The 13,006-nt window shown below is 43.8% G+C and overlaps 2 protein-coding genes across 2 annotated transcripts in view; one reads left to right on the top strand and one right to left on the bottom strand.

Annotated features, from left to right (window-relative positions):
* The window catches only part of LOC119218033 (carcinoembryonic antigen-related cell adhesion molecule 5-like), an 82,554-nt gene extending 72,373 nt beyond the window's left edge, over positions 1–10,181 (bottom strand). Inside the window, exons 1-7 of the mRNA XM_062564314.1 lie at positions 9,971–10,181; positions 8,404–8,754; positions 8,080–8,295; positions 7,143–7,403; positions 4,210–4,309; positions 4,039–4,096; positions 2,380–3,616 (exon numbers count right to left, since the gene is read on the bottom strand). Of these exons, the coding sequence (XP_062420298.1) occupies positions 3,587–3,616; positions 4,039–4,096; positions 4,210–4,309; positions 7,143–7,403; positions 8,080–8,295; positions 8,404–8,754; positions 9,971–10,019 (1,065 nt within the window). The 5' untranslated portion in view covers positions 10,020–10,181 and the 3' untranslated portion in view covers positions 2,380–3,586. Of the gene's footprint in view, positions 3,617–4,038; positions 4,097–4,209; positions 4,310–7,142; positions 7,404–8,079; positions 8,296–8,403; positions 8,755–9,970 lie in introns of the transcript that reaches the window.
* Positions 1–13,006, top strand: part of LOC134132696 (B-cell receptor CD22-like) — a 38,940-nt gene that overhangs the window by 8,368 nt on the left and 17,566 nt on the right. The gene's annotated exons all lie outside the window — the stretch shown is intronic.

Below are 13,006 nucleotides of genomic sequence, written 5' to 3'. Positions count from 1 at the left end.
AACGGACAACAGGTCATACACAAACACACAGTCATAGGTGGATGGGGAACAGGAGAGAAGTAACGTTAATTAATTAATTTGAATAATGAAGGATGTGAGGTAATGCTGTTGCGGGATTCCAGAAGGACGCAGATCGGCCTCAGGATGAACGAAAAATAAACATTTGATAAAATGTCACTATTATTGTGAGACTACATACAAACACCAGCACACAGGATATGTGTGTGCAATTAGGGATCATAGATCTAAAAACAGGTTTACAAACGAGACAACAATTGGTATTATCAAACAATTGTTTAGTTAATCTGTTTTGGCAAAATGAATGAAAGCTGTTGAAATGAAGCAGGAGTGACTGATGTGAAAAAGTTTAACCCAACTATTACTACTATTTTGGATTAACTTTAAGAGGTTAATAATTAATTACACAAAGGCTACAGGAAATTCATGAAGTAACTCAAAGTGTCTAAGAGAATAAGAACTGGTGACGTGCAGTGAGATGTTTCTACAGAGACTCGAGGTCACAGATAAGAGATGCACGGGCATTCTTTAAAACAAAGATCAGAGAAGACTAAAACAAATCTTTTGAAACAACGAAGGGTTTTGAGAAACTGAGGTGTCCCTGAGCAGTGGACAGATGTGGAAGGTTGCGGTATGAATGCGGGGGGAACAGTGGGGGCCAACGGGGCACCTTAAAGGATATTCCTCCTCTTAAGGAGCAAGCAGATTCAAGAACACACAGTGTTACATGAAATGAATCCTGAGGGTAAATATTTATCTGGGATATTATTGTATTATGCATTGTACTCAAATACAAGGGCATAAAGATTGTACATTCAGTTTGGTCTTTAATTTAAAAGAATACAAAAGGGCCCTGGCATTTTTTCTCAGACCGGCCCACCACAATCGGTCGGACACAACCACCAAACAGTACACTATCCCTGCGGTCCCTGTAGATATGCATATCAGACAGGGACATCTCCAGTGTGCGTGCGGGTGCCGGGTGAGAGCTGTCCTATCTGTTGAGATGAGCAGTGAGACTGGCGCTGCAAAGAAAAAATAGATGGGCTGCCGACCGCTAGCACCCCCCCCCGTCGACCGCTAGCATCCCCCCCGTCAGCCCCCGTCAGCCCCCGTCAGCCCCTGATTTGGGGTTGGGAGAGTTGGCAACCCTATATTTCTGCAACATGTCATCAGGTTCTGTAGTAGTTTTGACAACTGAAGCTACAGCACTAAACATATCGGTTATTTTTGAACATGTTGAGGCATCAACCTCTAGATTTATTTTTTTGGCCCACAATTTCTCCGCACCCCGCTTGCTTTTGCGTTTTTGTTTCTCCATCCTAATCCACACATTTCTTTCTAGCTCGGAGTCACTGAATGCATCTGACTGACACACAGAGAGGGAGGTGTGGAGCCTGCTAAGAGATGATTGGGCCAGCCCAGTGTCAGTATGGAAAATGAACCAATGGGCCGCTGTCCCTGCTTTATGGGCCGGTCGAAAGCAAAAATAAATAAATAAATACAAAATTTGTGTAGGCCTATCGACCGGCCCCCATGTGCGTCGGCCCACCGGGCATTTGCCCGGTATGCCAGATTACCAGTCCAGCCCTGCTGTAATGTAAAGATTTACAACAAGATTTTTACACAAACAAAACAATTCTAGAGGAAATTTTGTGACATCAAGAAACAGATCTATAAACAACACAATTGGTATTACAGCTACTAAATGAAGTAAACTACCTCAGGAAAAAGCGGGTTCAAATACACAGCACAATAATTGGTGATGAACGTTTCAAAAAGAAACCACAAACCACCTGATGAACTTTAAGGAAAAACATTTGGGGATAAAATGCAACTGAGAGATGCGGAATATGGTGGATACTTTGTATGGAGATTTGGTTATTTTGAGCTATGTGTTAAATAAACACAGAGGAGTCGCCCCCTGCTGGTCACTACACAGAAGTAGAGTCATTTCCTCATAGACGTCTATGGGAGCAGAGGAGTCGCCCCCTGCTGGTCACTACACAGAAGTAGTCATTTCCTCATAGACGTCTATGGGAGCAGAGGAGTCGCCCCCTGCTGGTCACTACACAGAAGTAGAGTCATTTCCTCATAGACGTCTATGGGAGCAGAGGAGTCGCCCCCTGCTGGTCACTACACAGAAGTAGAGTCATTTTCTCATAGACGTCTATGGGAGCAGAGGAGTCGCCCCCTGCTGGTCACTACACAGAAGTAGAGTCATTTCCTCATAGACGTCTATGGGAGCAGAGGAGTCTAATGGAATATTCCAATAAAAGTTTGGGAGAAGAGGATCATTTGTTTCTGGGATCATCTAATAAAACAGAGTCTTGATGAATGAATAAAGTTGTAAAAGTCCATTTATTGCTTGCAAGCAGGAGAACAAATACACAAGCTCATGAAAATGCTGAGTGGTTATACACACATGAAGGTCGTTTCTAGTGGCAGGTCGCCATGAGAGGCGCAGAACCCTAAACCATCTTTGAGATAGCAGATATGAAAACTTACAAATTACGTGAGAAATGAACCAAGGTAACAGTTCTTTTGTTGAGCATTCGTGTGAAAGCCTGCTTGACTGCCCCCTTCACACAGCTGCCCTTTTGAATCCCCCCTTTCTTCAATACATACAATAATCACTCTTAGTACAAGACTATGTTCTAACATATTTTAACATTACAGGAGTCGCCCCCTGCTGCTCACTACACAGAATAAAAGACTCTCCAGGAGTGACAAAAATTGCAGTTCCATTGAATTAAAATCATTAATTTTACAATGCAATAGACTCTGCAAACAATTTATGAAGCATAGCACACACCAAAAAGTTTTAAAGCATCTGAACTTACATAGAAAATATTTTGTAGCTTGCAGCTCTTTGTATTTAAAACATTTGTATTTTTAAAGATACATGACTGTTTAAAATACACATTTTGTTAAAAAAATAGAACTATAATTCAGGTTGTGCCACATCTTTTGTAACTGAGCTTTACTACCAGTAGGAATCACCACTGAGGTCTACTTGATTATCTCTATGTTCTGCCACAAGACATCTGTTACACATCTGCTCCAAAACCAGAGGAACATGTGGTGATTTCCACTAATACCTCAATGTGATCTTCAGTAACAAATCAACTAGCAGATCCTGAATAATGAACAAAATACAATCAAAATATGAAAGGAAATGAGGTTTAGCTTTGCTAAAACATTGTCACAATCAGTTTTTTTTTTAAATGAACCAACGTCCAATACGTAACATTTAAAGGCTGATTCCAGACTGCAAGCTGGCCTCCCATTGGCTCACTGATAGTTCTCTGATGGAAGCCTTAACGATGGTGAATATACAACATGTCAAACCTCATATTCATGCAGGTGTGTTTAAGCTGCTTAAACTCTGTAAAGTAACACACCACATGTCCGTGTGGCTTCATTCTCTTGGTGCTTTGCTGACGGTGCTGTACAGAGCAGAAGAACCATCCACAGCTCCTTCACACCTGCATCAGTGAAAGAACCGTCAACTCACACCATGAAGAATGAACACGTTCCTTCATTCACCTCCTCCACCTTCTTCACATTACTGGTGTCCATTGTCGACCATTGGGATCTGCATCAAAGAACAAAAAGTATTATTGGATGAGTTCATGTGTTGTTGGACTTTAGTACAAAGGACCAAATAGTAGAACATCTGCAGGGGGGTCGTTGTTCTGTAATGACGTCTTTGGGTCCTACAGGTTTTCATGGAGGTCCCATGTGTTTTAGTGGTAGTAATTAAGGTTTTTGAGGTTAATGAGGTTCCATCTACAAACTGTCATCATGTGTCTGTGGATACTGTGCACGCTGTGTACAAGAAGGACAACGTGCACAGATTCATTAAGAACATCAAGTAAAACCAGGGTGTACGTGGATAGAGTTTGACCTTTGGAGATGAACAAGATTAAAATATCTAATTTACATGTATATATTTAAAGTTATATATAATCTGATGAATGTTCCAACAGGCCTCCACACTGAGCTCTTCCTCCTCACCTCAGTGTTGTCGTCTGGTCTCTCTCCAGGCCGCCTGCTTTGTCTAGACTTTATCCTTCTGCACAAATAATGAATGAACAAACAAGTAAAGGATCAAATCAAGTGATTCAACGACTGTGTGAATGAAAGATCCACATCTGCATTTTATCACAGTGAAGCTGAACCACTCACCTGATCCAGAGGAAGATGAGGATGGCAGCGATGATGAAGATCACCAAGAAAACAGCAGATGTGGACAAAACAGCTTTCGTTATTGACCCTGAGCAGCCTCCTTTTCTTACACAGGAAAGAAAACAAACAATAACAAACATAAACTATTAAATATGGAGGATGAATTAAGGACCAACAGGATGAAAATGAGATGTTTAACTCAGTGAAACAGAAGATCTTGGACCTTAAGATCTGCTCCATGCAGATGATGAACTTTAACTCAAACTAAATGAGTAGAACGTCTTTTCAAAACATCGTAGCTGGATGGTCAAAGTGGTGCCATTTTATTGTGTCCTGTTGCCATGGCAACCGTTGCAGAGGACCAACTCAGAGCTGCAAACCCTTTTGCATGTTTCCAAACACACTGAAGCTAAAAAAGGTGTTCCCATTGGTTCCTTTCAGACTCCTGACAGTAGGTGGCGCTAAGAAGCACATCTGGAACCATATTCACTGCAAAGAGACACTTTTGATCCTGAAGCTAAAGACACAAGAAGAGTCACAAAGAGCGACAACCTGCAGAAGCTCAGGATGAGAATCCATCTCCAATGTGAGCAGAGACCTTAATGACATGTGGATCAATTCACTCTGTGAAACTTTACAGCTTGAAGCAGTTATTGGTTTGTGTGTGTGTGATTTTGTGTGGTGATGTAAACTCACTACAAGCAGCAGGAGAGCACCTTGTTGACCTGGTGGTGTCCTGCATGCTCAGAACATCACAGCATTCATCTTTGGATTATTCATTAGGCCCAAAAAAAGGACTCTTCCAAAAAGGGACCTCAGAAAACGACTAACCAGCTTCTGATCTGCATTGATGCCTCATTTTTAGTAGTTTTTGTCATGTGTTGATCTGTTGTAGTGCTTTAAAAAGGCTTTAGGTAAAAGGTTTAAGCTCTTTAAGCTCTTTATTTGGGAGCCTTTGAATAATGACAAATATTTCTATTCTTGTGTCATTTTTAGCTGAATATAAATCATTAAATGCTCTTAGAAAACAATTAGTAACAATATAAGTCAGGTTTCAGTTAAGAATTAACTTTGTAATCAAAATGTCAATCACAGGTCTATTGATGAGGCTTCATTGTGGTACATCGAGTCATTGAGGCACAACAATAGTTTCTGGTTGAATGTTCAGCTCAAGTCATGAAGGACCTACAAGTAAGTAGTGAGAAGAAGTTCAGGTATTGCACATCTTGAGCAGACCACACAAAAGTCCACTAGAATGCAGGAAATAACATCTTCTGGAACCAAAATGTCCTGTGGGTGGACCTTCAGCTGTCTGCTTCACACAATGTGACCAAGGTTGTCCATCTCCAGTAGGCCCCTATCGACCACTTTGGGCCCCACAAACCATCAGGGGGCAGAACTTTTAGTCACTGCTGACCAGAGGTGGGAACAAGTCACTGTTATGCAAGTCACAAGCAAGTCTCAAGTCATTGCCCTCGAGTCCCAAGTCAAGTCGAGTCAAAGACGAAGCAAGTCCCAAGTTGAGTCACAAGTCGTACCATTTTATTTTCGAGTAAATTCAAGTCATTTTATTATAGTGGGGACGGGGAACCCTGGGTGATGGTGCGCTGCCTCACAGACCTAGACTACGAAGGGAAGGGTAACGGTGGATGGACTGTGACTGTGTTATAGTACTGTAACGCTCACCCCAATGCTGCAGCGTAAATAAGGAGGCGATGACTGGCTTTATTTATATAAAACAAATCAACTTCGGTCACTGTTGGCCGTCACCACGCCGAACGAACACTTCCGCATACACGGCCCCCCAAAACTCGGGTTGTCTCGCGTAACTACAGCTGGTAACAAAGCATAACGTGAACACATGCAACATCTGCATAACTGATTAACTAATAACTTTAACTCAGCTCATTACACTACTTTAAAACGGACGTTGACATAATGTTGGCGAGGATTTCCATCGGAGTCTGAATCCGGGTTCAAAAATCCCGATTTTTGTAACCATGAACGAGCTGTCTCGTTGATACGGTCAAATGGACTGCAGTGATTGGATGTCGTGCAGGCAGCGCGCGCTCTCTGCATACAGGTGGCGCACATTTTTTTGACAGATGCAGATAAACAGAGCGGCGCGGCGGTGTGAAAATGTTTTCCCCCAGTTTTCATGGGAAGTAGCAAGTCTTCTCGAGTCAAAAGGCTCGAGTCCAAGTCAAGTCACGAGTCATCGGTGTTCAAGTCCAAGTCGAGTTGCAAGTCTTTGTACGTTTTGTCGAGTCGAGTCTCAAGTCATCAAATTCATGACTCGAGTCTGACTCGAGTCCAAGTCACGTGACTCGAGTCCACACCTCTGCTGCTGACAAAATGACACTGAGAGGTTTTTGAAAAGTTGGAAGCTCTGCGAACTGCTAAAAACTAAACTAAACACACTCAGTGAGGGACGTTCAGGAGAAATAATGCAAACCCTCAAAGATACTAGAACACTTAAAGCTAACTAGTTAGCATGCTAGCTAACTGTTGTATTGCTAACAGAACATTCTGTTTGTTCCAGACTGGTTTCTCTTGCTGAACTGCTCCTGCATCCTTACAGCTACACACTGTGTTCAGGTATCAACATATTCAGATCTTCTAGGAGGGCTGTGACTCTTCTGGTTCCTTCTACACTTCTGACTCCATCATTTGATGAGATGATCAGCATCAGACCACGTGATGTCTGCCAGGACGCTCAGCTGGTGAAGCTTTAAAGTGATGAACCGAGGGTCCAGGGTCTGATTCTCAGTGGGTCATAGTGTATCTGCTCAGGTTCACCTTCTAGTCCCACAATGCTCTCCTGCTTCACTGAGTAGAGGACAGGAGCTAAAGGCAGCGTCTACTGGGAGTCACTTCTTCAGTTGGATTGTTGATGTAATGTGTGAGTGAACAGAAGAATGAGTGTGATTTACCTGAAGAAGTAATCAGATGTAAGGTGGAGGTACTACGTCCCATCTCGTTCTGGGCTTCACAGGAATAATTCCCACTGTGTTCAGCTCTGAAGTCAGTGATGGTGAACATCTGTCCTGATGCTCGTGGTGAGTCTTCATGCTCCTTGTACCAGGTGTAGCTAGCTGCTGGGTTAGCATCAGCGCTACAGGTCAGAGTCACTGAACCACCCTCCATCATCTCAGCAGAGGGACTCACTGACACACAGGGACGCCGTGGACCATCTGGAGGAGACATGAATAAACACACTAAGAGGTTAGAAGATGTCAGCGTAGATAGTTGATCATTTGAATGAATACTTGTGTGTCTTTCTCTATTCTTCATCACAGCAGGTGTCACAGGTGAGACTCCTGCTGGTGTAAAGTGACAATAAGCAGCCTTTAATCCTTTGTAATGTTCATATCTCCACACATTCTTCTCTTTAGATGCTGCTTGTGTCCTTAGCTGAGTCTGTCCTCTCACTTCTAGTTGTTGGAGGAGTTATTGATTGTTTCCTCCACCCAGCTGACACATCACTTCTACTTCTGTTCTGGAAGAATCCACTAGAGTCTTTATGAACATCATATTATTCTGTCTGGTAATAGTTTATATTTGAGTTTCTATTAATAACAGAATGACATCAATAAGCAGCTGTGTCTACTTTAACATTTAGACTCCAGTGTGTTTACAGCTGTGATTAGAATCATATTGTTGTGTCAGTGTGTGAGTGACACTTCTACACGTAGACTGCAGGGGCCGGGGATTGAACCAGCGACCCTCTGGTCAGTGGACCACGGCTCCACCTCCTGAGGAATGTGGTGCTTCATCTTTTTGATGCCTCTAGTTTACATGCAGCGGTCTGGTGTCTCCATATGAAATGTTGTTGAAGCTCCACAGGCCGACACACTGGAGTCAACTTACACACTGGAGGAGAATAGTGACCCAAAGATCCTCCTAAATCACAGGAATATCTGTCTGTAGAACCAGAGGAGACTAGAAGAGAAGATCCTGTCTGGATGATCCTTCCATTCTTGTACCAGTTGTATCCAGGATGATCAGACAGATCACAGCTGGTGTGACACGTCAGCTCCAACCAGGTATAATTTAATCTGCTCACCTGCACCCAGCAACCTGAATCTGTGAATATTATTTATTAAACTGTCAACATTCACAGAAGACATTTATACTCTAGTTTTCTAGATGTTGAACATTTGGAGATGATTAATATGTGAATTAAAATGTTACCTGTGACGGACAAAGTGACTCCAGATGAACCAGTATATTTCTGTCCTGGTTTGTTTGTCCTGAATCTGAATTTGTACTTAGCTGAGTCGCTCTCTCTCAGGTTTCTGATGGTCAGAGTGCAACTCTTCTTATAACAATCGTACGTCACACGGTCTGAATACTCAGAGTCTGTTTTCAGATCCACAGGTTCACCATCTTTCTCTTTGGTGCACCAGAATGTGTCCTTTGTATCAGAGGGATCTATTCCAGGTGGGTGTGTGTAGGTACAGCTTATTTCCACTCTTGATCCTTTTACAGCACAGACCTTAGTCTGACGGTAAGTCACTCCCCATCTATCCTGACTCTGTATCACTGTAACACAGCACATCAGGAACCACAGTCACACTCAGAACAACATCACAGGACACACTCTCATTGGTAGTTTACTGAAGAGAAAAGATATGACGAGGAATATGAACATTTTAGCCTGGCTCTTAGCCTGGTCTGGAGCAGGTTAGATTCAAAGAATAAATCGCCCTGGGTACTTGGTCAAGTTGAATTCAACCTACTTTTGTACAAGCTAAATTCCTCCATGATAACCAGAATATCCCGGCTTAATCCCTTATCCGGGTTTCGTGCAATAGTCCTCAGATCATATAAAATGTGTTGCGTTTTTATTACTTACTTTAATTTGTATCCTACGTAATGACGCAATTATACGTTTTTACGTAATGACGTCGTCACGCTCGTTCTCTCAACGTCATTTAGAAAAATGTAGCACCAAATTCGACCTGCCTGTAGCAACTTCCGCAATAAATGTGTTGGCAGCGGAGGTAGCCTCCCCCTTCTGCCGCCCTGTGCGCTCTCTGCGTCGGCAGCGCTGCTCACCCACAGCCGGGGCGACGGGGCCTGTGACTCGGACGCGACGGAACAGAAAGTCAAAGTCCGTTAAGCTATAAATGAGCTCGGGGTGAGCTTTGTCACTGCTGCGTGTGTGAACTTTACATTTTCAAACAAATACAACTAGAAAAAATACTTTGTATTCGGGAGGAGGCTCGATGGGCGCGACATTCAACAAGACACTGAACAACCAGGAAGTGAATAAAAATGACCACAAATACACAAGAAAACACGACAAAAAGCCCTGAGTGACTCCCAGCCTCTAAATGTGTTATAATGCAAAGAAACCCTGCTGAATGATTAGAGGAAGTTGAACAGAGACAAATGATTGGGAGCATTTTACATTACATTACATGTCATTGAGCTGACGCTTTTATCCAAAGCGACGTACAATAAGTGCATTTCCACATAGAGATACAAACTCAGAAGAACAAGTAACCATAAAGTACAATTTTCATCAAATAAGCAGTTTCAAAACATGTTATAGAAAAGTGCCATTATAAGTACAATTTAAGTGCTACCATTTGTTAGTGCTACGGTTTGATAGTCTTTTAGTCAGTGTGTTAATGTTCATTTAGTCCTTATTTGTGTTTGATGCCATCAGACCTGTGTATGAACTAAAAAGCCAGCTCCCTGTGTGTGTGTGAGGTGCTAACGACCTCCCAATCTAAATGTAGAAGTACAGTACCTTGTACAGAGAGAAGGAAGACGACTAATCCACCGGCTGATGAACTCATAGCTGCTCCTCAGATCAGAAACTCTTTATTCACTAAGTCACCACAAACACGTCTACACTAAAGAGGAGGCTGATGTCTCTGAGGTCAGCTCCTCTCTTCTGGAGTTGGTACTAAGCTGCTGTTCAACCCCAGCAGGGCTTCCTTCCTCTTTACCTCATTAGCATGAGCTGCAGAAACAGGAAGTAGCTTTAATGTTAGTGTCTTACTTCTGCTGAAAGGAAACATCATTAAAGTGTTTGTATGTGAAGGTCATCTTGATGAACCTTTAAAGCCTAGTTTATGCTTCTGCGTTTTCATAGAAATGCAAGGACACGCAGACGCAAGAACCTCTTGCGTGCTTTTTCACCCCCTCTTGCATGCTTGCGTTTGTCGACCAATTTCAGGATTCAGGAATCAGGAAATGTTTATTGCCATAATGTGTTGTATATACATGGAAATTGTCTTGGCGGAAGGTGCATGACAGAAGACAGTACAATAATGACGACATAGTGCAAATAAGATAAAAATAAAATAAATGTATAATAAAATATAAAATATAAGCTATGGGTTAGTACGCTAAAAACTAAAGCTATGGGTTAGTAAGTAAGAGGAGATAAGATACAATTAGGAATAAAAATAAAGATAAAGTGCACTAGCTAAACAAAGTGACGAGTGACAAGTGAAAGTGACACAGTGATGAATGAACATGGGAGTCAGAGTCAGTCAGGGGGGGCCCCGGGCTCTGTTGATGAGCCCGACTGCCGAAGGGAAGAAACTGTTCGTGTGGCGGGAGGTCTTAGTCCTGCCGGATGAAAGGGGACAAACAGTTCATGTCCAGGGTGAGAGGGGTCAGCTACAATCTTTCTGGCCCGCTTCAAAGTCCTGGCAGCGAACAAGTCCTGGAGAGACGGAAGATTGCAGCCAATCACCCTCTCCACAGAGTGGATGTCACGCTGCAGCCTGCCCTTGTCCTTGGCTGTGGCTGCAGCGTACCACACGGTGATGGAGGAGCAGATGATGGACTCCATGATGGCTGTGTAGAAGTGCACCATCATCGTCTTTGGCAGGTTGAATTTTTTCAGCTGCCTCAGGAAGAACATCCTCTGCTGAGCCTTTTTTGTCATGGAGCTGATGTTCAGCTCCCACTTGAGGTCCTGGGTGATGATGGAGCCCAGGAAACGGAAGGAGTCCACAGGGGTGACGGGGGAGTCACACAAGGTGAGGGGGGAAGGTGTGGCTGCATTCTTCCTGAAGTCCACGACCATCTCCGCTGTCTTCAGGGCGTTAAGCTCCAGGTTGTTCTCGCTGCACCACGTCACCAGGTGGTCAGACTCTCACCTGTAGGCGGACTCGTCCCCACCAGAGATCAGTCCAATGAGGGTGGTGTCATCAGCAAACTTCAGGAGCTTGACGGACTGGTGACTGGAGGTGCAGTTGTTGGTGTACAGGGAGAAGAGCAGAGGGGAAAGAACGCAACCTTGGGGGGAACCGGTGCTGATGGACCGAGAGGCAGAGACGTGTTTCCCCAGCTTCACGTGCTGCTTCCTGTCGGACAGGAAGTCAGTGATCCACTTGCAGGGGAGAGTAGTCCAGAGGTGTGAGCACCTGATGGGTCGGGGGAGGTGGTGGAGTTGTGGGGGATGGAGTCAGGACATTGTCTTTCAAATCTGCAGTAGAACTCGGTCAGCTCATCTGTCAGGCGGAGGTCATTCATGGAGTGGTGGGTTTTCGGCTTGTCGTTTGTGAGGTGTTTAAAGCCTCTCCAAACCGAAGCAGAGTCGTTAGCTGAGAACTGATGTTGGAGTCTCTCAGAGTGCAGTCGCTTAGCGTCTCTCACCGCCTTGCGAAACCTGTATTTAGACTCTGTGTACAGGTCTTTGTCCCCACTCCTAAATGCCTGATCCTTCTGCAGACGTAGTTTTCTAAGTTCCGCTGTGAACCAGGGTTTGTCGTTGTTATAACTCACCCTGGTGCATGATGGTACACAGCTGTCCTCACAGAAGCCGATGTAGGAAGTTACAGCCTCTGAGAACTCATCCAGATTGTCAGAAGCAGTCCTGAAAACATCCCAGTCTGTGCAGTTGTCGTGAACGCAAAGCAAGGACCAGACTTGAGACTTTAATCAAAGCAATATGACAATGTTTATTTGTGACAGGAGTATTCAGTCCTGCAGTCATACGTGCACGGACCTGTTTCAATCTGTCTAGCAACAGCAATGAAAGGGCGCTTAATACAAAGTGCGCTCGGAATATATAGTCTTTAAGAGCATTCTTGATTGGTTCACTATGATGGAGGCGGCTCCTTGTTTATGACCTTCGGAGAGCCCCATTGGAGCACAGGGATGTCCATCCCTCCAGGCTCTCGGATCATCACGTCTCCTGGTGTTCATGAGTTCACTGCATACTTCAGATAGTTGGTGTATTGAGACATGTTAGTCTCAATATTCTGTTTTATCTACGATTGACCCTGAGAGAGCGTGTAGTTATTTAGCCTCAGATTCACTCCATATTTAGACTGTTTTCCGTGTGAGCCATGGTCACCCCGTCCCATGTATGGACGTGACCCTGAGAGTGCGTGCAGCCTTTTTATCAACATGTTCGTGTGCTCCGGGTCATACACAGCCTCCACTCATTATTAGTATTACATTATTGTTCAAGTGTAATTGCCATCTAGCGTGAGCATGCATGATTATATTCAATCCTCAACAATTCCCCCTTTTCACACCTACTAGGTGTGACCTACTCATCGAGGAGGACTACTAAGCCAAAGCGCAAGCAACATTGCCTTCTCAAAATGGGCGTTCAATATCAAATTCAAGCAGCGGCCACTGCTCGTATCTTTTTGGGGTGACGGCTCCCCCTTTTGTAACATTGGAAACAGGAGGGAACCCCGCGGCTGATCTCTTCTAAGAGATTACAACCACCACTGTCCCTATCACTGTTTCATAATCCGGTGTCATAGTTTTATTCAAATAACGCCATTGAGGCCTTGATATAATCGGTCAGGGG

This window comes from Pungitius pungitius, chromosome 9, assembly GCF_949316345.1.
Source record: "Pungitius pungitius chromosome 9, fPunPun2.1, whole genome shotgun sequence".
In the NCBI taxonomy this organism is placed as follows: domain Eukaryota; kingdom Metazoa; phylum Chordata; class Actinopteri; order Perciformes; family Gasterosteidae; genus Pungitius; species Pungitius pungitius.
This window is presented reverse-complemented; position numbering and strand designations above follow the sequence as displayed.